The 25,728-nt window shown below is 37.6% G+C and overlaps 1 protein-coding gene across 3 annotated transcripts in view; it reads right to left on the reverse strand.

Moving 5' to 3' along the window:
• The window catches only part of LOC127425302 (serine/threonine-protein kinase TAO3-like), a 101,640-nt gene that overhangs the window by 33,132 nt on the left and 42,780 nt on the right, over positions 1-25,728 (reverse strand). For all 3 annotated transcript variants that reach the window (XM_051671131.1, XM_051671120.1, XM_051671140.1), the window contains exons 2-6: positions 17,122-17,341; positions 12,413-12,484; positions 12,183-12,284; positions 11,934-11,979; positions 11,200-11,296 (exon numbers count right to left, since the gene is read on the reverse strand). In XM_051671131.1, the coding sequence (XP_051527091.1) occupies positions 11,200-11,296; positions 11,934-11,979; positions 12,183-12,284; positions 12,413-12,484; positions 17,122-17,265 (461 nt within the window). In that variant the 5' untranslated portion in view covers positions 17,266-17,341. The remainder of the gene's footprint in view (positions 1-11,199; positions 11,297-11,933; positions 11,980-12,182; positions 12,285-12,412; positions 12,485-17,121; positions 17,342-25,728) is intronic.

Below are 25,728 nucleotides of genomic sequence, written 5' to 3' on the forward strand. Positions count from 1 at the left end.
TTTTATTTTTTAAATATTTGACAATTTATTTTTGTATTTTTTTTTTTTTTTTTATTACATTTAGTTTTTAATTTAAATATAGTTTTTTAAACAAATGATGCATATAGAATAGGAAAAACAGGCATTTGTGCAATGTGGGTCGTATAGCTGGACACCCAAATGTACAGTTTGTAAATAGTCCTTATGAAAAGACTGTGTGTGTGTGTGACAGTGAGTGAGTCTCAGAGTAAATTACTGGATATTATATTGTTTCTGTTCTCCTTGTTTTAACATCATGAATTGGCAACACAATGAACAGTCATTCCAATAAAGGTTCAACTGTGTCATAATTGAAGTCCCAGACACGGCTAATGTGTTATCTATAGGGTGACCAGATTTAGAAAATCTCAAACTGGGACACCTAGGGGGTTCGCGATACATATATATATATATATATATATATATATATATATATATATATATATATATATATATATATATATATATATATATATATATATATATATATATATATATATATATATATATATTACACACACACATATACATACATTTACACACACACACACATATATATACACATACATATACATATATATACATACACACACACACACATTGTATTAATACATGTAGCTAAAATCAATACATCCTTTAGTATGTGAAATGTTATTTTATTATATATTGTTTTGTATGATTTTACCCACATTTTAGATTAGTAAAAATTTACAAATTCCATATATTCTATTCTATCCATATGATGTCATATTGCATATGTAATAATTATGAGTTTTCAGTGCTTGAAATTTCTTGTCAGCTACACCTTTTACACAAAATTTGCAACATTGGAACTTAAGTTAAAATACAATTCCACATTTAAGTACTTGTACTATTAAAAAAAAAATACAGCTGTATGAATATAACCTGCAATCTATTTAACACGGTGGCCATGGGAAAGTGAACATTTAGAGACAGCAAAACATTTCACTTCCATTTACACATGTTGTGCAAAGAAATAGATCGGCTTCTTTCAGCTTGTTGAACATGCATTTTCATTTGGGCATTTCTAAGCGCCAAGCGTGTGAGCTGTTGTCATGGTAACCAGACAGATTCTGAGCGGATTGCTGCAAAACTATAATGAAAGTATTGTCAAATCATTGTGCAATGCAATAAAATATCTTCCTTCCCTGCAATCCATACCAGACACGATACCAAGAAGTAGAGGATATTTAACGTTGAGGATATTTAATTTCAAAGAAAAGAAAAAAAAAAAATCAGTGAGCCTAACAGCTGAAACCAGGACATTCAGGGCCACATTAAGGTGGTCCTGGGCCCCTGTCGGTCGTCAGAGTGGGGTGGGGGGGACCTGCTTGGCTTCTCTCCATGATGTAGTGATTCCCTCCTGCTCTGACCATCTGCTCATGCTATCGCTGCCTAGTGGCATCTTCATGTTAAGGTTTAAAAACCTAAATCGCAACAAAAAAGAAAACTAAATATTTTTAAGATTTTAAAATCTTAGGGGAAAAAAAAAAAAAAAAAAAAAAAACTACATTTAGTTTTCGTTGTAGTTTTTGACAACCTTCAATGATCAAGTGATGGAGAAAGACCAAAAGTATTTCTACAAACAAAAATGTGATAAGCTGCATTCAGATGACATTCTGGAGTGAAGCATCAGCATTTCCCCGGCATATCATTGCGCTTCCTTCTTATCGGACAATTCGGATGCAGCATCACAGTGCCAGTGCTAAAGGCAAAAAAGACATTCTCTGCAAGTGCTTTTCATGTGGAGTTCAAAGTGGCGTGAATCATGTAAATGCGGCTTCACGTTTACTGTAGCCAAGTGGTTAGCCACGATTAATATTGTGGAGGATGAGGGTTAAACTGCCATTGCTCATTGCAATGAATACGCAAACTATAGGGACTAGTTCTTTCAATTAGTCAACCACCCACTTACACTTAGGGAAAGGTTTAACATTGCTTGAATTGGAGCGATGTTAGTGCCTTTTTTTCTTAATACTGTGGAACTCTGTTTGGAAAATGTTAATAAACCTTTGTTACTTACTGTTGTGTTTTCTTTCCTAAAAAGGTAATATAAGTGCATTTTGACAGGAAAAAAATAGTGTGTGTATATATATATATATATATATTATACATACATACACACACACACACACACACACACACACACACACACACACACACACACACACACGGTCAAAAGTTTTGAAACACGACTGAAATGTTTCTCATGATCTTAAAAATCTTTTGATCTTAAGGCGTTTGCTTAAATGTTTGAAATGAGTTTTGTAGACAAAAATATAATTGTGCCACCATATTAATTTATTTCATTATAAAACTAAAATGTAATAAAAAAATAAACGTTTTTGAAATTGATGACTTGGACCAAATAATAAAGAAAAGCAGCCAATAAGTGCCCAACATAGATGGGAACTCCTTCAGTACTGTTTAAAAAGCATCCCAGGGTGATACCTCAAGAAGTTGGTTGAGAAAATGTCAAGAGTACATTTCTGAAAATTCTAGGCAAAGGGTGACTACTTTGAAGATGCTAAAATATAACACAGTTTTGATTTATTTTGGATTTTGATTAGTCACAACATAATTCCCATAGTTCCATTTATGTTATTCCATAGTTTTGATGACTTTACTATTATTCTAAAATGTGAAAAAAATAATAATAAAGAATGAGTACGTGTTTCAAAACGTATGGCCGGTAGTGTATATATAGAGGCAAATTTGAGCTCTTTCAAAATCTGAGATTAAATCGCAATTAAATATGAAAAAAAATCAAATCAAGTTTAAAACTTTGACCTTTTTCAATTTGAACAAATAAAATTAATACTGTATCCCCATACCAAAACAAACCCACAAAATCTCAAAATGAATCATGCATCACATACTCTTAATTAAACAGGCAGGGGCACACATTCAACACGGCCTTAACATTGCTTATTATTAAAACAGGGTAGGCTATATGCAAGTTTAAAATACTCCCACTGCAAAATTTTCAGTTTTTTCTGGATTTACTATTTATAGGTATGTGTTTGAGTAAAATTATTACATTTTGTTTTATTCTATAAAGTACTGACAACATTTCTCGCAAATTCCAAATAAAAATATTGTCAGAGCACTTATTTGCAGAAAATGACAACTGGTCAAAATAAAATAAAAAAAACAAAAAACGTTTTCTTTGCATTATTCGAGGTCTGAAAACAAGTTCATATTCATTTTTAAACTAGAAATGGAACGATACCATTTTTTCTCTTCCGATCCCATTCCGATACCTGAAATATCAGTATCGGCCGATACCAATCCCGATCCGATATAAGTGTTGTTTTTTCTTAATGAATTTAGAACATCTATAATTCACTGTGTGGAACAGATTGGGAGTACTCTTTGTGTAAAGAAACAAAAACCTCTAACAAAACATTATTCCATTATAAAATAGGAAAACAAAAAAAATTACATAAGAGCATGCACAAAACTTTATTAACTAGTCTGCAGGATGCAGCAGCAAAAATAACAGTAATTCCAGTGAAAGTCTTCAGTAGAAAAGAAGTCAGTTCTCTTTACACATTTTAACTTGTATCTGGACTTATAAATGCTGAGCGCTCCAGGAAGTCTGTGTTTGAGTGTTTGTTTGTACGCTAATTCAAATCAAGACATTTTTATTTGTATAGCGCTTTTCACAACACGCATTTATATATATATATATATATATATATATATATATATATATATATTTTATTTTTTTTTACTTTTAAGATTAATGACTAATGTCTTTGAAGTCCATCCTGGATTAACTGCAGAAGTTCACATAGATGCATTGTCCTTTGTTAGTTGGCTGATGAAGGCTTTTGTTGGCAATTAAATGATAGTCTATGTATTCAATTTCAAGAGTGTAGTCCATCAATAGACAAAGGTGATGCAGACAGAGATTGAGTTGCATCGCAGTTCAACCTGCTGGTCATTTCGGTGAGGTTCGGTGGGGTCCATTTTAAGTCCAAGGTTCAGGCAGTGGCATATGAAGTATCCCATGTCTTACAGTTGGAGTTGGCATCAGTTCATCCACTGAAGTCAAAAGACTGAAGTGATGTCTGGCTGCTTCGGCTGTAGTTTGTCGTCATCTTTCAGCGACACGTACCAGTGGAGTCTGACACAAAGCAGGAACGGAGCTGGATCTGGCTGGCTCTGGTAACATCAGGATATGAATCCCAAGTTTGAGACATGGAAACAAAAAATATAATATTAGCGTAGATGCCACTCAATTTTATGCAGCGTTATAGATCATGATGGATGTTTCTGTTTCTGGCAGACCTAACAAAAGCAGCCTAATTGTGAGTTGAAGGATAAATTAGGTGTATGCCTGGCTAAACAGATGAGTCTTTAGTCTAGACTTAACCTGAGTGAGTGTGTCTGCATCCCCAACAGTGTTAGGGAGACTATTCCATAGTTTAGGAGCCAAATATGAAAAGAATCTACCCCTTTTTGTGGATTTTGATATTCTTGGAATTATTAACAAGCCAGAATTTTGTGATCGTAATGAACGTGATGGAATATAACGTGTCAGAAGGCCACTTAAGTACTGTGGAGCTGGACCATTCAAAGCTTTGTATGTAGTTAACAGAATTTTAAAATATGAAATTTAACAGGTAGCCAATGTAACGATGATAGAATGGGGATCTAATATGATCATATTTCTTGGTTCTAGTCAGCACTTTGGCAGATGCATTTTGAACCAATTGAAGTATATTTATTGAACTTGCTGGTCATCTTCCCAGTAATGCACTACAATCTAGTCCTGAAGCCATGAACGCATTAATTAGTTTTTCGGCATCAGCAACAGAGAGCATGTGTCGTAATTTAGCAATATTTCTCGGGTGGAAGAATGCTGTTCTACAAACACTGGAAATTTGATTTTCAAAAGGACAGATTGGTAACAAACATACACCCAAGTTCTTTGCTGTAGAAGATGACATAACAGTACATCCATTGAGAGTCAAATTATATTTTTGCTGCTTATTTTTAGAGGTTTTTGGTTCAATCATTATTACCTCTGTTTTGTCGGAATTGAGTAGAAGGACATTTCTGGCCATCCAATCTTTGATTTCATTGCTACACTCTGCTAATTTGGAGAATTGTGAATTTTCATTGGGTTTAGAAGATATATAAAGTTGGGTATCGTCGGCATAACAGTGGAAACTTATTCCATGATTCCTGACAATATCTCCCAGGGGAAGCATGTACAAGGCCCTAAAACCGATCCCTGTGGCACTCCATACTTTTGTTTGATTTGACAATTCCTCGTTTACATATACAAAGTGGTAGTGGTCTGATAAATAGGACCTAAACCATGCTAATGCAAGTCCACCAATGTCAACAATTCTCCAGCCTATTCAAGAGAATGTCATGATCTATCGTGTTGAAGGCAGCACTAAGATCTAAAAGCACTAGAAGTGAAATGCAGCCGCGATCAGATGATAAGAGCAAGTCATTTGTAACTCTGATAAGTGCAGTCTCTGTACTGTGATGGGGCCTAAATCCTGACTGAAATCCTTCATACATTCCATTTCTCTGTAGAAATGAACATAGTTGGGAGGACACTACCTTTTCTAGTATTTTCGACATAAATGGTAGATTTGAAATCAGTCTGTAATTAGCCAATTCTCTAGGATCAAGCTGTGGCTTCTTAAGCGGTTTGATAACTGCCATTTTAAAGTTTCTTGGGACATGTCCTAAGGATAGCGAGGAGTTAATAATATTAAGAAGAGGTTCTGAGATTACTAGGAATACCTCTTTTAAGAGCTTAGTTGGTATTGGACCTAACATGCATGTTGTGGCTTTGGATTTTTTGATAATTTTGTTAGCTCTTTATGACCTATGACAGCGAAGGACTGAAGTTGCTCGTGAGCAAAATTATGAGACACTGTTTTCTGAGGTGCTGTGACAGTTGATTGCATAGTTCCAATTTTATTTCTGATTATTTCAATTTTATCAGTAAAGAAATTCATGAAGTCACTACTGTGCTGTGGCGGAATATCTGGTTCAGCCGATGCTTCATTCCTAAACAATTTAGCCACAGTACTGAACAAACACCTAGGATTGTTGAGGTTATTTTCTATGAGTTTGCTAAAATATGCTGACTTGGCAGCTTTTAGTGCCTGTCTGTAGTTACAGACACTACATGCACTGCAAAATACCTCTAATTTTGTATTCTTCCACTTGCGCTCCATTTTCCGAGCAGCTCTCTTGAGAGCATGAGTGTGATCATTGTACCATGGTGCAAGGCTTTTTTCTTTAATTTTCTTTAATTGAAGGGGGGTGACACTATCAAGAGTGCTAGAGAAGACTGTATTTATACTTTGTTATTACATCAAGTTCTTCTAGACTTTTTGGCTTACTGAGTATGCAAGACAATTCTGGAAGATCATTAGTGAAGCTATCTTTAGTGGTCGAAAGAACAGTTCTACCTGAATGATAGCGTGGTGTAGATTGAGTGACATTAGCTGATCGCAACAAACAAGAGACGAAGTAATGATCTGAGATGTCATCGCTCTATGGAAGAATTTCTATAGTATCAACATCAACTCCATAAGACAGAACTAAAATTAGCATATGATTATGGCGATGAGTTGGTCCTGTCACATTTTGTCTGACTCCAAGAGAGTTGAGAATAAATGCTAATCCCAATGTGTCATTTTCATTATCTACATGAATGTTGAAGTCACCAACAATTTAAGCTCTATCTACATTAACTACTAGATCTGATAAAAAAAATAAAATAAAATTAAAAAAAAATTCACTAAGGATACCAGAGTAAGGCCTGGGTGATCTATACACTGTAGCAAGGGCAAAAGACGGCAAATACTTTTTATTTATATCTGATGGTGTCATATTAAGCATTATTAGTTCAAAAGACTTAAACTTATATCCTGTCCTCTGAGTACAACCAAAAACTTCACTGTAAATTGTAGCAACACCTCCTCCTCGACCCTTCAGACAAGGCTCATGTTTATAACAATAACCTGGGGGAGCATATTAATTTAAACTAATATATTCATCTGGTTTAAGCCAGGTTTCAGTCAAACAGAGCACATCCAAACTATGATCTGTAATAATTTCATTTACAATTAGTGCAATTGGTAGAAAGAGATCTAATGTTTAGTAGTCCTACCTTTATATGATGTTTATCTTCATTTCTTTTTTCTTTTTTTTTACGTTTGGCCTTAATTGTTTTCTAAATGAATTAGTGAGTTTTGTGTTTGGTAGTTCGGGGAACAGACACAGTCTCTATGTGATATCTAGGTGATACAGTCTCTATGTGTTGTAGTTTATGTGACCTGTGTGACATCAAGGCCAGTAACCAGTTTGTCTGCTTCCTGACCTGGGCCCCAGTTAGTCAAATACTATCATTATTAAGACTACAAGTCGCCTTCGGCTTGCTCACTGGTGTTATAAATACAATTATTTAAATTTAAACACAATTCACAATCATATTTTATCAAACTACACAATGATGACTCTAAGACATTATAGATATTACAGTTTTATCTTCTGTTAATTCCTGATCTTCTGTAAAGCTGCTTTGAAACGATGTGTGTTGTGAAAGGCGCTATACAAATAAAAATGACTTGACTATAAGCCAAATTACTAGAGAGTGGCACCTTCCCTGGAGGGATGGAGTCCATCTCTCTTTAGCAGGTCAGGTCTACCCCAAAAACTCTTCCAATTGTCTATAAATCCTATGCTATACTCCAGACAGCACTCAGACATCTAGCTATTCAGTGACACTAATCTACTATAAACCTAGTCACCATGACGAGCAGGGAGGGGGCCAGAGCATATTACAATGTCTGACATCATTTTTGCAAGTTCACACACCTCTTTAATATTATCTCTAGTGATCTCCGACTGGAGAAGCCGGACATCGTTAGTACCAACATGAATAACAACTTTAGGAAATCTACATTTAGAATTAGCCATCACTTGTAAATTTGATCTGATGTCAGATGCCCTGGCACACGAAATGCCTTTAACAATTTTGGCTGGAGTCTCCATTTCCACGTTCCTTACAATAGAATCACCAATTATTAGGGCTCTTTCAACATGATTCTCACTGGGTGCATCACTGAGTGGGGAGAATCGATTGGAAACCCTAACAGGAACAGGAGAGTGGTGTCGCTTTGCCGAGCTAGTATGCCACTGAGATGTCACCCAATCGCCCTGCTGCGGGGGCTCTACAGCCGGAACCTAAGAGTGTGTGTCGCTCGCTGTATTAACCACATCCAAAACAGTATCTGCCGGCTTCTCTTTCTAACAGACCTCCACTAGCGGATGAGTGTCTCTAACTCAATCTTCTCCGTCAGCTTGACTAATTCCTTACATTTATCACATGTAAACCCCTCACTGCTGACAGAACAAGCTATAGTAAACATGTGGCATGTAATGCAGGAAGCAATAACATGAGCGGATGCCATGACTTACCGTAATTGTTTGTTGTGGTTGTTCTTGAGCGGCGAGGCTTTGAGATCGATGAGGTTCTTAATCAGCAGATGTGATTGATGCAATAATCCGTGTAAAACACAGTGGAGAAAATGAATGCACGCAGTCGAGACGTGAGATGTAGACAAGTGGAAAAAAGTGAAAAAAAAAACCCTGAGAGAAACAGGTGCTCGCGGTATAATGAAACCGTAGAAACGCGGAAAAACCCAAAGCACGTGGTAAAATGGCAAAGGATAAAATGATGACCGTATAAGAATAAGCAATGCTAAGCAGGCTAGCAAGCTAAAAACACTCGTGCAGCGTGCCATCAGCAACACGCTCTGGGTGTTTTGGGAAAGTCTCTATGATATTCTAGTCCATAGATATGGCTCGGGTATTTCACAGTAATGTAACACGCTTCTCATTCAACATCTGGTAAAATGTTTGTCCGGGGCCGTTCTCAATGCATGTTATATGTGGACCGAACTATTGATCATCTACATCCGAGATGGAGTTTGTGTGTGTGTGGAGCGACCACATATGACGATTAGCGCATAACGAGCCTCTGCGTGTTTGTGTGTGTCGGCAGAGCGGCACTCGTTCAGTAAAGCGTGGTGCCAAAGACTACTAAGCTGGGCAAGCTGAGTGCTGCCTGTATATTTATTATTAGACACAGCCTTTTGCAATTCACAAAGCTTGTGGATGACTGTAAGAGCCTGAATAAAATGCATGAGTTATATGGACTACTTCAATGGTGATTTGAAGATTGTCATCATTTGAGCTTGACAGTAACGTCAATGACAAACATGCGATACCCAATCCGGGTAAAACATCAGTATTAGAGCCATCCCTATTTTAAACACAATACTAATGTTTTAACTTAGGAAGAGTTCAGAAATCAATATTTGGTGGAAACACTGATTTTCAAATCACAGCTTTCATGCATCTTGGCATGCTTTATACCAGTCTTTCACATTGCTGTTGGGTGACTATGCCACTCCTGGTGCAAAAATTCAAGCAGCTCGGCTTTGTTTGATGGCTTGTGGCCATCCATCTTCCTCTTGATTACATTCCAGAGGTTTTCAATGGGGTTCAGGTCTGGAGATTGGGCTGGCAATGACAGGGTTTTGATCCAGTGGTCCTCCATTCACATCTTGATTGACCTGGCTGTGTGGCATGGATCATTGTCCTGCTGGAAAAAACAATCCTCAGAGTTAGGGAACATTGTCAGAGCAGAAGGAAGCAAGTTTTCTTCCAGGATAACCTTGTACGTGACTTGATTCATGCGTCCTTCACAAAGATGAATCTGCCCGAATCCAGCCTTGATGAAGTACCACCAGATCATCACCGTTCCTTCACCAAATTTCACAGTGGGTGCGAGACACCATGGCTTGTAGGCCTCTCCAGGTCTCAGTCTAACTGTTAGATGACCAGGTGTTGGACAAAGCTGAAAATTGGACTCAGAGAAGATGACCTTACTCCAGTCCTCTACGGTCCAATCCTTATGGTCTTTTGCAAACCTCAGCCTGGCTCTTCTTTGCTTCTCATTGATGAAGGACTTTTTTCTAGCTTTGCACGACTTCAGCCCTGCTCCTATGAGATTGTTTCAAACCGTCCTCACCGTGCACTTCACCCCAGCTGCCATTCTTTTTGGTCACTTGATGTCATCCTACGGTTGTTAACTGACATTCCAATGAGTTGATGGTCATCCCGGTCAGAGTCGTTTTCGCCCTTTGCTGGTCTGTAGCTTTTTTTTTGTCCCCAATGTCTGCTACTTGACCTTGTTCTTATGAACCGCCATCTTTGAAACTTTAAGGATGGAAGCAACCTGAAAACGCTCACTGTATCCCTCTGCCAGTAAAGCCAGAATTGAACCCTTCTTTTCCTCACTGAAAACAAAACTCTTTTAGCTTGGTCAATAGTTATTTTATGATTCCAATTACTTTTGAGATACTACTAGCATTACTTTTGCCATCCAGCTGGTCCTATGGCAAGAGTATAGTGATGACCACAGCAGTGGTTTTTATACTTGTCCTCGTTAAATAAAATTTGGTCCAAGTGATCACCTAATCATTAGTTTATAGAATAAAACAAAAAAAATTCATTTGACAAACTCATACAAACAGTAAAACCAGAGAAACTGATAATTTTGCAGTGGTCTCAATTTTTTCCAGAGCTGTATATCACATTAAAATTGGTTTATGTACCATTATATAAATAAAAACAAAATTACAGGTCGACTGATATTAGATTTTGCTGATACGATAATGGGTTGAAAGAAAGGCAATTAATCTGCCAATAGCCTATATTGAATGTTCTTAGTCTTTCCTTCCTGTGATGGGTAAGTTCAGACAGATGCTATAATTCCAGAATTAATTCCAGGTGCAGTTTAACCCCCCCAACAAAAATCATATTTATTTCATACAAATCATTAAAAAAAAAGATTTGATTCATAACGCATAACTTTTAACTTTAAAGGCTGAAATAGACCGGGGACTCTTGCTTTGAAAAGTATGCTCTTCACTGCTTCCAGCTGCTCATTCAAACAGATAAGGGAAATAAAATGTACACTCCTACAATAAATCTACAACATATTACAGTATAAAATATTAAAAGTCGTTTGTCGTTTACAAATACAAACACACACATGCTGAGTAAGCAGAAAATGAGTAAACGGATATCTGTCAGGTGGTGACTCACCTGTGGATCATGTTATGGGAATGTAAGTAAGCCAGTCCTAACAAGGCACCGTGGGTAATGGCAGCAATTTCAACCTCTTGGAGTGGTCTCTTGTGAACTGGACAAAGAACCAAAGAGAGATGTTTTGATGATGCCTTACCTCATGCTGTATACTGAATAAGAGAGTGTGTCTTTGTTGTTGTACAGACTGCGTAAAAAAATAAATAAAATTAAACAAAATGTCCGAAAACGAAAAAAAACAAAAAAAAAGTCATCTGATGCTTGGTGAATGGAGACGACACCTTTATGGTACCTCCTTATAAAAAAGGTCTTAGAACATGGTTAGAAAACAGCCTTGAATTACCTGGATGCGCCCTAAATTACTCATACAATGACATAATGGTGAGTTAAACTGGAATTTCTCAATTTTTCTTTACACACACACACACACACACACACGCTCAGAGTGATAATTGAAACCAACAGTCCATCATTAAAACTGTGCGTGTTGCCATGACAATGTCTGAAGGAAACAAAAACAGCAATGGCAGTTTTGTAGTGACACTGGAATAAAACACAAAGGGCTTTATAATGTGTCTAAGATGTGGTTAATAAAGGCCTTCAGCCCAGACTCAAAAAACACATGACAGCTCAAACAATTACTCTGCCTCTGTGTGAATGCTTACTTTGTATACGTTTGTGCTGTGCTGGCATACTTGAAAGTGTGTAGTGTGTGTCACATGTATAGTACTCACCCTCTAACAAGTCTGAAGCAGAGCCCAGACAATACTCCATCACAAGCTGCAAAGTAAGACGAAGAGATTGCCGTGAAAAATAGGCATAGTTGCCCCAGGGAATTCTGGCCATATTAGTTCTCAAAACTGTTCCGATGGGTAAAAATAACAATTTCAGATGCATTACTGTTCTAGCCATATTGAAATAGGGATTCAGTATTTTTTTATTACAATCATTACTATTGCATCCTTCTCAATGGCAGTACTAACCCATGCTGTGTTGTCCTTCAAGTAGCAGCCTTTGTATTCAATGGTGTTTGGATGTCGTAGCTGTTCTAAAAACTTTACCTCTTTAATGATGTCCTGCCACTTCTAAACAGGGAAACCCAGACACATACACATTAATCTGAAATACGCTGTTAACCACAGAAACCAAGCAAGCAGAAAGAGGTATATTTATTCAGAGTTGTCAGAAATGACAACAGCAGTGTTTGTGTCACCTCAGTGGTCTGTTTGCCATTGTAGGACATCTTCTTAATGGCCACCACCTCGTTGGAGTAGGAGTTTCGGGCCTGCAGGAAAGCACAGATTAGATACGAGTTATATTTTATTTTCAGAGTCAGCAAATGACAAAAGTCACACAAGAACTCTTTGAACTGGAAAATCAGCAATGCACTAATTTTGATGCACTAAGTTCAATTATTTTTGACTATGGCAAAATATTATTTTTGTTATGGTTGTTAACTGATACAGTATAATGGACAACATCATATCAATTAGGGCTGTGCTGATACTCATCGCGATACTTTTTCTCCCGATATTGTATCGATACTTTAGATCCCTGTATCAATAATTTTACTGATTATTTTGCGTATTCATAATGTACAACATTTCAACAATGAAGAAGCAAGTTGTCTAAATAAATGATCTGTGTTTCTCTGTGCGGTCAGATCCATTTTTATTAATTTTACAGAGTGAAATTGAAACATCTCTCGCTGACATGCTTGGTCTCTCTCACACCTTTGGCACAATTTCAGTCGTGATCCAAATCTTGATATTGTGGTGCATCATGTATATGTATTGTGATACGTATTGTATTGTGAGGTGGTTGGTGATATACAGTCTTAATATCTATACCCTTTCATCAAAGATATGGCCTGGTGGGTAGTGCAGGTTGCGCAATTATGTCCGAGTGATCCAAGTTCAAAATCAGCCCGGGTCATTCTCCACATTCGTTTTTGTCACTTCTTTACTATCCTACAATCTTTTGTAACATGAATGTTACAATAGTTCATGAATTGTAATCACTGAAAGCAGCAGCTGCGTTTCTACATTAGGGGATAGTTGGGCTAAGCCCCACCAGAGGTGGCGCTGTTGTGCAAATTGCACGGCATCATCATAAATGTATTTTAAGAAATATATTTTCTGCAACTTAATCGTTTTTTTTTATGTCCGTTATACAAGAAAAAAGTAAATATTCTTTTGAGAAATTCTATTATTAAGGTATGCTGCGTAAAAGCCATTTAATCGTTCTCATTTGCTATGTGCGGGGCTAGCCCTTCATCCTCAATGTTAATCAATGGAGATCTGGAGAACATCATGCGCATGTCCAACGAGCGTTCAACGATGGCCAGTGAAACCAATGAGTTCTAGTGTGAAACTTCTAAAATGAGGTTTTTAAACTTTGCCGGTTAAAGTGTATACACACATGCAAAAGTTCACAGAACTTCTTAGTCCCTGATGTAAACAAAGTGTAACATGAGAAGCACATTTGTGAAGCTTGGTTAACACAGTTACTCTACTAAAATAACGGACAATTCTACTCTAAACTTGATGTTTGCAATTATTAAATGCATGCATAATTGGCTGAAACGATGCACTGCTTTTTTGGGGTTTTCTTTTTGTTATTATGCAGTTTGCGCTTTATTATCATACATTAACACACTGAAGTAATGATTGATGTATGCAGTCATGAAATCAGATACCCTTTACTCAAAATCTAAACACAAAAGAGATGCACAATTTCCAAGTGTAAATGATGGTGTCAGTTAATACGCATCTAATACGCATATTAATACCAGGCAATAAACAGGGTACATGCACAGTGGGAATGTGAGGGACAAAGAGTAAAGTCAAAAAGGTTCAAATGTTTTTCTTGTTTCTTTTTTATCTGTCAAAATGAATTATTCGTCAGTGTTTCAAAGATCGGTCTAATAATTGTTTAAGTGATTGTTTTACCCACACTAAATAATGGCCCCGAGACACCACTGGAAAGAAGTGTGAATGGCAGACATCAGTGATGTCAGTGTCTTATCTCAGTCTGTCTGCTTAATGGGGCCAGCTGGCCATCGTATTTAAACAGTGAACATCTGTCTTAAGAGCAGCGTCTCCTAGTTATTCTTCCCCCTGGAGACCAGCCCTACATCTGGATGTGCAGTCCATGAGAGACAGAGACACAGAGAGAGAGAGAGAGAGAGAGAGATGTGGAAGGGGGGATTTGCACAACGGATTCCAGTCTTGCCACAGATTTGGAATCAAAGGCTTTATGCTATTAGTTCCCAGATTAAGAAATGTACAAGAACTTGTCATGAGGCTGCAGTTCTTATATTTGACAAAACCACAGCACTAAACGAAATGACAGAAAATGAATGGGAGAGAAAAATCGAATTGAGCTTAGGTATTAAAAGCTATTCTGGTCTCTGACGATTTAATGTCTGCAACTATGTTTCTTTTAGGGATGCACCGATACCACATTTTTCTCTTCCGATCCGATTCCGACATCTGAAATCTCCGAATCAGTGATGCCGATCCCGATCCGATACCAGTGTTGTTGTTTTTTTAATAATCAGTTTAGAATATCTTTACATTATTGTGTGGAACAAATTGGGGGTCCTCTTTAATATTTAAAGAAACACAAACCTCTAACTACACATTATTTCAATATAAATGTATAGCTTATTAAGAAAAACTTTGTTAACTTGTCTACTGGATAGTGTAGCAGAAAAATTATCAGTAATTCCAGTCTAATTGTTCAGTAGAAAATAAGTTTTTCAATTTTGTATCTGGATTTTAAAAGGATTCAGATCTATTTTTTGTTCAATTTAGTTAAGATATCGGTTCACTTTTCATTCACAGTTATTTTTGGAACCAATACAACATATATTGTTATAATTTGTAAACAAACAATAATAATAATAATAATATATCATCATTATTATTATTATTATTATTATTATTATTATTGACTTTTAGAATTTTAAATACAACAGTAATAGTTCTCAATCGTGCACCTTTAACTTTAAAACCCACTAGCTTTTATTTTGACATTCTGAACTCTTCAGGAAGTCCTGTATGTGTCCGTTTGTAGGCAAGTTCACAGTCGTTTAATTCGCTTCTTATTCAAATTCTGGTAAAATGCACATCTGGTGCCATTCTAAATGCATATTATAAGTGAACCAAACTATTGAGCATCTACATCCAAGATGTTGTTTGTGAGTAGCGCTCAAATAGTGCACCGCGTGAAGGCTAAAAATAGCCGCGAGTGTGTGTGTAAACAGAGCAGCGCCATTCGCTAACACGCTGGCGCTGTGCATGCATTTTATACATTTACTTATTAAACACAGCCTTTTGTGATTCACAGAGCTACCGCACATCTTCAAGTGGCTTTGAATAAAATGCACGAGTCATATGAACTACTTTAATGGTGTTTTTATGGTTCTTTTCTGTCATAGCTTGACAGTAATGAACATGACTAACGCACGGTATCCGATTTGGATCGGGCTCTTTGGACCGATACCCGATCGTCTAAAAACGTCAGTATCGGAGCCGATACCGATCCAGGTATCGGAACCATCCCTAGTTTCTTTCGTCCTCTACAGAACTGGGAAGAAACAAAAAAACATCACAAGAACGTAGTCCAAAAACAACATCAATACCTGGTAAAATACATCAATATCTAAAACCAGTGTTCACAATGCAGCAAAAGAAGAGCGTTCAAGTTTTTTATTGAAAATGATAGTTTGATAAGTTAAACACCGAATTTACGATTAATTTTGCATTATAATGCAGCTTTCTGGAATACATGATTCTGATTGGTCAATCAGAATTTTGCAGTCAAATATTTTTGTATGATGGCCACTGATATGTACAACTGACTGTTGTTCCAGTCAGTTATACATATCAGTGCAATTGATTTCCTAACTAGCTGTACTAGTTTCATGTCTCTTGTATCATTCTGTAGTCTCTTTCTTGTCACATAATAATATAATTGAATATTCAATAACAGTCTCTTGAAATGTCCATAAAATTTGAAGTTTGAAATTAATATTGCCATTATTGCAAAATAAACCCTTTCACTCAATCTTGGGGATTATTTTGCAACTGTACATTTTCCATTACCTACTACACTACAGTGGCATGAAAAAGTATGTGAACCCTTTGGAATTAGCTGATTTTTCTGCATAAATTGGTCATGGTCATTTTGGCTGGACATCCACTTCTAGGGTGAGTAGCCACAGTACTAAATCTTCTCCATTTATAGACAACTTGTTTAACTGTGGACAGATGAATATCAAAGCTCTAACCATTTTCAGCTTTATGCAAAGCAACAATTCTTGATTGTAGGTCTTCTGAGATCTCTTTTTTTTTTTGCAAAGCATGGTCCACGTCAGCAGATGCTTCTTGTCAATAGCAAACTCAAAATGTTTGAGTGCTTTTTATGAGTCAAAGAAGCTCTAACCCACACCTCCAATCTCATTTCATTAACTGGATGCCAGGTTTGCCAACTCCTCACACTAATTAGCTTTTGTTGACGTCATTAGCCTATGGGTTCACATACTTTTTCCACAACCTACACTTTGAATGTTTGAATGATGTATTCAATATATGTACAAGAACAATAAAATAATGTTTGTTATTAGTTAAAACAGATTGTGTTTGTTCATATATAGTTCATTAACTTTGATGAAGATCAAACCATATTTTAAGACAAATTTATACATAAATGCAGGTAATTCCAACATACTTTTTCTTACCAATGTAATAAATCCTGATGTATGATAAAGACAATTAAATCACAATTCAGTAAGGCAAATATTACAATGACATCATCACCGCTGTTAGATTTTGATTGTCAATTTCTCACAGTTTCCACCATTCTGGTAACATGCTCCTGAAAAAGACAACAGCATTGCATGATTTTAATACTCACAAAGTACACTGCGCCGAAACTCCCATGGCCGATCTCATGTAGGTCACAGAAGACTTCTTCCGGGTCATCTTTGAAAAAGAGGTTGGCCAACTCCGGGTCTATCTGTCCTATCTGTTCTCCCTTCCGAGTGGACAACGGCATCATAAGCTAGACAGAACCTCTGATGTCCACGTGCTTCTGCTCGCCTTCATTCAGCAGGCCCGGCATTTACCTGCTTTGCCTGGAGGAACACAGAAAACAAACATATTAAAGCTCAGCTGATTATCAGGGTCAAGTATGGGTCATCAGCAGACAAATGTGAATTAATTACTAATTTGCAAATTAGCCGATTACTGTAAGTAACTTACAGTAAACAAGTATCTTGCTTAAGGGATCATGGTAGTTCACCACTAGGCTGCATCACCCATTTCAACAACCATGACCCTAAGTGATCTGTTTATTAAGCTCATCACAGCTGTGCATTTCAAAAATATTGGGGTGACTGTCATTCATAACAAAAAAAAAAGTTGTGATACTACCATTATCATGGTAAATGTGAGCTGGCTACTATCAAAGATCAATCAAACTTGATTTATATGCACTATATGCACAACCAGGGCAAAGCAAAATGCTTGAAAGGCGCAATGTGTAATGTCTGCACACTACTGGAAAAATTATTGGGAAAATAATGATTGTTTCGCCAACACATTACCTCACAAAATATGTTTGAGAACAAAACAAGACATATTCTTTCCTTACAGACTGAACAGAACACACATAAACACACACACACACACACACGTTTACATCGATTCTACAACGACAGGCCTTTCCAATCCTCCAGGCCTATATTATGTGCTGCTCATGGCGTGTTCTACTGTATGTACACATGTGCTTGCTATGGTAAGCAGGTGTGACACAAATGTGTTGGCAGTGGGGGACGGTTGCTTAGGCATCATGGGAAGACAGCTCAACGTCTAGCAGCATAGCTCATCATGCTAGCATGTGCAAACGCACACATACACACTCACTAAGTGGCCACCTGTATGTAACACTGCCTACTGAGTGATTGGGCATCTGACACACAAGCAGCCCGAGAACAAAAGGTGCTGAAAACACAGTGCATCCAATATAGAGGCACTCATCACAACGGGTTATTATCAATCTATAATCAGCAGAATCATCCAAATTCCAGCCCTCCTACTATTATAATTCATAGCCACTCTCAAAGTGGACACTTTTATGCATAGTGTAAACTCATTAGAAGGACAACCTTTGATTAAGAGAGTTTTCACACCGGTATAGTTCAGACCAAAGTCGGTTCACAAGGAAACCTAAATCTCCACCCAAATTTGCTTGAAACAGGGGATATGGGGAACGGTTCATATGGATTTCGATATGGTTCACAGTTGGTACTGTATGGCATAAATATGGCATAAATTTCCTAACCCGCTATTGATTAGGCAGGGCTCCAGCCTGCAACTAAATGGTTGCATTTTCTGATTTTTCCTGCTAGCGGGACTAAATTTTGTAAGAGGTTGTGCTGGTGTGACTACAAAGTTGGCTGACTCTCTCTGATACGTTGTCGTTTTCTTTTGGATATGATACATTTCAAACGGCAGATGCTCCAAAAGGGGCACGGAACAACTTTACCCAGATCAACTGTTAGCACGGCTCAAGGACAGAACAGCGTGAACAAAGAGCAGGTGCGATTACTTGCGGAACAATATTGAGGTCTCAACAGCGCAGCGCAGATCATCATAATCAGTGAAAACCTCTACGAAAACCCCACATTAGTCTGTGATTAAACTAGTTTGAAATTAAAACGGCCCCACCATTTTAAACAGCATTGATGTGGAAAACTGAGTGGTGGTGGTGTAATGAGTGGTGGTGGTGTAGTGGGCTAAAGCACATAACTGGTAATCAACTGGTTGCAGGTTCGATCCCTACAGCCACCACCATTGTGTCCTTGAGCAAGGTACTTAACTCCAGGTTGTGCCGGTGGGATTGTCCCTGTAATAGGTGCACTGTAAGTCGCTTTGGATAAAAGTGTCTGCCAAATGCATAAATGTAAATGGAAAACAGGTGAAAACTGCACCATGAACAGATATAATTTGCTTTTCAATCTACATATCCCAACCCTAACAGAAATGTACCATGAAATTACTATAGTAACACTAAATGTATCAATAATGGAATATGGGCAGAAATGTGGTATATTTATTCTAAATAGTTTATTAATATATACAAAATCAATGTTTTACTGTTGAGTGGGCATTTCAATACACAGTAATATTGGTAATAGGACTTATTTATGCAACACAATAACAAGTTTCTGTCCTAATATTTTTCATTTTATAGCCCCCAGACCCCCCCCATTGGTGCTACCAATTTATGTACTGGTGCCACCATCTGTAGAACTTGGTGGCACCGGTGCTACCCCTCAAATGTTAGTCCAAAGCCCTGTAAGGTATACTTAACCTATTATAATACTGTATTGTATTGTATTATGCATTTTTCAAGCCTCGGTTTCACTGTATGCGACAAATGACAGACAACAGACCAAAAGTCATTCATTTCTAATGAAGAGTTGCACAGGGGCTGTGTGGAATTCCAACCATCTGCGAATGCAGAATTTTCACATTGGCAACTTGCGCGACTAGACTGTTTGCGGCTGCCCGACCAGAGTTGATGTATTTCACTTCAAACTAAAAGCGTGAAGAGAGAAATATAAAATGTTTCTTGCCCTAAACTTTATTCTAAACGCTTGCTATTTTGGCAGACTGGACATTATTAATTTAACTGAATGATGCAAACGCAGTGAGACTTCCAGAGGCAGGGGGTAGTGTAAGTCAAATTGAAGTTCAAAAACAAGATGTTGCACTAAGCGTGAACAGCCATAAGTGTCTTGCTGATTGGTGCAATAGTAACAGTTCATGGTTTATGCCTTCTGGGGTTCAAACTGAATCTTTTGATTACCTGCAAAATGTTATCCAATATGCCACACCAGCACGACTGCCATTTGCGATGATGTCACTGCAGTTGGCTTGGACTAAGAGATCCAAAATCACTCCAGGCCAACTGGATGATTAGTTCGGTTATCCTCAGGTGCTATACAAGAATGGAACAACACCCTTTTTCGCCCATCTCACTCGCCGTTGTTTTACCTGATCTACAAACGAAGACTCTCTGCCAGAAGGACTGCTCGTGTGGTATCTTTCAGTCCATTGACCAAGTGTGTGAAATCACACGTTCACCATGCCCTGGAATATCTAATTACTGAATAAATAATGCAGAAATCTATTAGCATGCTCTTGTGCACTAGAGATTGTGGGTAGCTAAGCTCAAAGGTAGATAAAGCTTCGCTGACCTTACAAGTAAAGCTGCTTCTGGAATTGACAGTTAAACTGTTTAATTGGCATAAAGGTGAATCAGAGTGCATGCAGTCATCTAACAACAACGTACAGATTTCTGCACAATGCAATAACTAAATGCATTCGCTACACATTATTTATTAGGTCACAGAGACATGAACTTAACACTTCATTGAGTAGAGAACAGACAATACACTTGTAGGCTGCTATGAGCCATTTACACTTTTGACTTTACACAATGCTTGGTATGGTCTATTTGGTAAATTCACTGTCGAGCTAATGATTTTCTTTCTATAAAACTGCCTCTTCAAGACTCAGCATATCTGACTGAAGTCCACACAACCAATGTCCTTGTGCATTTATTATTATTCTTTAACAGAACTGAAGAGGAACTAATGCTTAGATTCAATATTACATTTCCATAGTTCGTTTAAAGGCATTACTGAAAGAACTACTGTACAGGGGTTGTTGATGCCTCACAATCAAAGCCATTCAGAACATATTTGATATTTAACATTCAGTTATGTACAGCAGGATTTTGGAACTAATCAGATTTCACAGTGGGCGGGGCTACCCCGCATGAAACTGTGGAAACAGAAACCAAATGACTGACAAAATGTCCAGTGTCGCTTTGTGTCGCCTCTGGTTAGGACACAGTCCTAACCAGAGGACACAATTTGCCTGTCCACACACTGAAAACAAAAATTCTGTGCAACGCGGCACAGTGCAGCCAAACAGAAAAAAAAAAAAAAAATCACACTAGACTTTCCTGCAACAATAAAAAAAAAAAAAAACCATGTTGCTTTGAAATTTTAGGGCTGTCCTGATACAATCAGACAATGTATTGTGACTTTATATTACAATACTGTTTTGACACTTTAGATCCCTGTATCAATATTTTTATTCATCTATTTATGTATTCATATCATTCCAAGAATACAGTAATGAAGTAGGTTGCCTAAATAAGCACAAACTCTGATACCAGCGCTTCTCGGTGCAGTCAAAACCGCTTTTATAAAGCATGAGAGATTGAAGCTGAATTGGATTTGACAGAGTGAAGAAATAGAAACCAAGCGAACGACAGAATATCCGGTCACTTGTCAGGTTAGGAAATGGTGTTAGGGTTAGAGTTGGCATCTGGACTATGTTGGTTAAACATGAAGTTTTCCAGGACCAACAAACGATTTTGATCCAGGAGCATGTCTTACTTGGCACAGTAAGCCATGTGAGTTAATAAACATCCATCATTTACTCAAGGCTGGTCGTGATTGGTTGACTTGTTCCACTAGCAACAGACAGCACAATGTCTTAAAGTTGCATCATGTCTGTCTGCTTATCTGTAAGTCTCTCTTCTTTTTTCTGCTTCTGTCATTTTCCAGCTCATGAGTTCAGTTGCTGCCTTCTAACTTTGCTTTAAATGGTTACTCTGAATATGAAAGCATTTCCCTTGATCCTAATAGGCAGAGATCCAGAGATCTGCATCCAATTAGATGGCAGCAACTGGAGCTGGAGTCCCACTTCAGGATGAGATTAGAGGGGGGCAGAGGAGGTGAAATGATGCAACATAGAACCAACAGGTTGTAAGAGCCCAAGAGTGAGAGAGAAAGATGAATCAGTCCATATAACACCACATCAATACTGGTTATGTGTAACATTGTTTATAAAATATAAATAAATAAAAAGTGTGACTATTTTCATTAGGTGTAAATAGCATCGGCCACACAGTTTTTGCACTCTGATAATCTGGTGGAAACGCAGAAATTGTAGACAAACTGCGTCCCTAGTTTCGCTGCAGTGGTGTAGGGGGTAACGATGGCTTTTTCGTGCGGACAACCCGGGTTCGATTTCGCCTTTTGTCCCACTTTTTCACATCCTGTTTCCTGTCTCAAATCTTAATATTTACTTTAATGCTAGGCTACATCTATTCATTTAAAAAGATTATATAAAAAGGCTGATTTTCTTGGAAGCCATAGTTTTAATGCAGTTAACCATGGTGTTATAGTAATATGGTGTTAATATAGTAATCATATTTAAGTTTGTTGTTACTATGGTTTTACTACAAAATACCATGGTGATACTATAGTAAAATCATGGTTAACTTTTGTAAAGGAAGGTTAAGGTTAGGTTTAGGGGTAGGGGTTGCTGTAGGATATCTGTGGGACTCTAAATAAACACTATAAAATGCACTGCAGTGATGCCTCTATACTGTTAGTATTTAATTAGGGGTGCAAACAGCATCTATTGCAGTGCAATATTGCTATTGCAGGTTTATGCCTAATTTTTTTTTCTCCTTTTTCTCCTAATTTGGAATGCCCAATTCCCAATGTGCTCTAAGTCCTCGTGGTGGCGTAGTGACCCTCAATCCGGGTGGCGGAGGACGGATCTCAGCTGCCTCCACGTCCGAGACCGCCAACCCACGCATCTTATCACGTGGCTTGTTGAGCGCGTTACCACGGAGATATAACGCGTGTGGAGGCTTCACGCCATCCACGCACAACTCACCACGTGCCCCACCGAGAGCGAACCACATTATAGCGATCGCGAGTAGGTTACCCTGTGTGACTCTACCCTCCCTAGCAACCGGGCCAATTTGGTTGCTTAGGAGACCCGGCTGGAGTCACTCAGCACGCCCTGGGAATCGAACTAGCGAACTCCAGGGGTGGTAGCCAGGCTCTATTTTTTTTTTTTTTTTTTTTTAAATAAATAAATAGCTCAATTTACCTGAGAAGCAAAATATCATAAGATATAAAGACATTAATTTAAAAAAAATGATCGTGCTTTAAGGATGTTTAGATATTTTACTGGAAAACAAGACTAAATACCAATTAAGAACATTATTCTTTGCAGTGAAGGAATAACTGTAAATCTATAGCTGCATTGTGCTGAGGTTGGGAGATTAACGATCAGGCTTAGCCAGATTAGAGGAGGGGTGAAACGGGGAGACACTCCATGTGTATGTATGAAAAGCGTGAGAGACTTCATTACATGCTGACTTTTCCCCTATATAACTCTTCTTGTTTCTTACCGTCAGGTCCCAGTGGAAAGCTGTCGGCATTACTAATTTATCTGTGAATGTGCACGTGTCCGTATGTGTGTGTGATGCATCAGGCTGCTGAATAAAACATATGTTTGACATGCGGGTGAGAGAAGCACTCTAGATCTGAGTGTCCGTGTACGGCCCGCACTCCTAAACCACAGACCTCCCACATATGGAGGAGTCTCCACAAATATGAGAAATCACACAAACACACGTACAACCAGGAACTACGGGTGGATGGTATGAACAAAATGGTATATCACGGTACAATTAATTCTAAAATAGTATGGTAATACCTACCAGTAAGGTTATGTTCGTTAACAATAACAAATCTATTAGGCATAATTAATTAACAATGAATAATAGTTATATAGCATTAATTAATCTTGGTTAAGTGTTAATAAATAAATATAGGATTTTTTTTTTTCTTCGGGTGAACTATCCCTTTAAGATGAGGAGGTCTAGCAAAAATAAACACGAGTTTTGAATATTCAAATTCTGGTCAAACTAAACATGACTTCAGGAATGACACACAAGTCAAAAGTTGTGAAGTTGTGTGAGGGAATGTGTGAAAAGCAACATGTGTAAGGCATATATGAGAGAGAGAGAGAGACTGATGTTTAATTCACTCCCCAGATGACTGTGTGTCTTTGATATGTGTTGTAAGCAGCACACAGATCAGTTCCTTAAGACCAAACCCCTTTAATCAGTACTAAAACGGGCTGTGCAGTCATCAGTGCTGCCATTCACCATGACAGATGAATGAATAACACAGTCGCATCATTAGGCTCAGGGATTAATATTTATCAATACTTTACAGACACATCTGATCAAAGGTATAACCTACATACATGTTAAATTCAAAACACAAGTTCAGTAACATAATATTTATTTTTTTATTTTTTTCACACTGCAGTAATGAGAATTGGTGGTATAATCTGTTTAACTGTCATGAAAATCATTTTCTATATGCAAAATATAATTTTTAAGCTGGGGTTGGAAAGATTGGTTATATTTTACTCCAAAATCAAAAGATAGAAATGTGGGTACTACACTCCTATTGATAGCTGAAACAAACACAAAGGGCAGGAGATGCACAGAACTCCATTTAACCAATCATTACAGAGGTAAATTATGCAGAGAAGTCTTAAAGATACAGAAGCAAAAACATCATGTTTTATTTTAAATCCCAGAGAGGGGTAAATTATGACTGGTTTTGGTGCAAGAAACTAACATACGACGTCAAGGGGAAAAATGAAATGCTCCAGAAGAAAATGGCTCCTTTAAATGGGAATCAAATACAACCACACTACACTACACATTATATGCTGAATTTCATTTTACCACAGTGAAACATCAACATTTCTTCTAATAACACCTAAGAATTTAGGCACTGAAGACACAAGTTTAATTTTCCCCCATTTATCCATTATATAGGTCTTTAGCTGCACAATTGTATGGGGTCTTCGTTGCCATATTGTGCGCTTCATAATGTGCCACACATTCTCAGTTGGAGATGGTCAGGACTGCAGGCAGGCCAAACTAGCACCCTCACTCTCTGCTTATTCGGCCAGTATGTGTTTTGAAGTTGTCCTGCTGAAAATGCCGGGACGTCCCTGGAAAAGACGGTGCTGGAGGGCAGTATATGCTGCTCCAAAATTTTTACAGATTTGAGATTTGACCAGATTCCTTGAATCTTTTAACTATATTGTGCACTGTAGAGGGTGAAATGCCCCAAATCCTTCCAATTTGCTTTGGGGGACATTGTTCTCAAAGTGCTGGATTATTTGCTGAAGCATCTGTTGGCAAATTGACAAGTCTCGAATGATCCTTGCTCTTGAAGGACAAGGCTGTTTTTGGAGGCTCCTTATATACTGACACAATTGCCTCACCTGTTTCACATTGCCTTGCTATTTTAACTCGTCAAATTGTTATTAGTCTTAAATTGCCGTGTTGCAATCATCTGATTTGAAATTAATGTAAAAACATTTTTTAATTTCTTTAAATGCAATTCTCAAGGTAAAACAATGTGTAGTTGTAGTGTTTTCAATATAGCAAAGGGTGAATATAATTTACAAATTTTTCATACTGTCCCAACTTTTTTGGAATTGGGGTTGAGACAAATGTTAGACAGAATATTTAAACAACAACAGATACAGCTTAGCATCTCCAGCAGCTCATAATTAGGAAACACTTGCATAAATAACACAAAAAAGG

This window comes from Myxocyprinus asiaticus, chromosome 3 (assembly GCF_019703515.2).
Source record: "Myxocyprinus asiaticus isolate MX2 ecotype Aquarium Trade chromosome 3, UBuf_Myxa_2, whole genome shotgun sequence".
NCBI classification, from domain to species: domain Eukaryota; kingdom Metazoa; phylum Chordata; class Actinopteri; order Cypriniformes; family Catostomidae; genus Myxocyprinus; species Myxocyprinus asiaticus.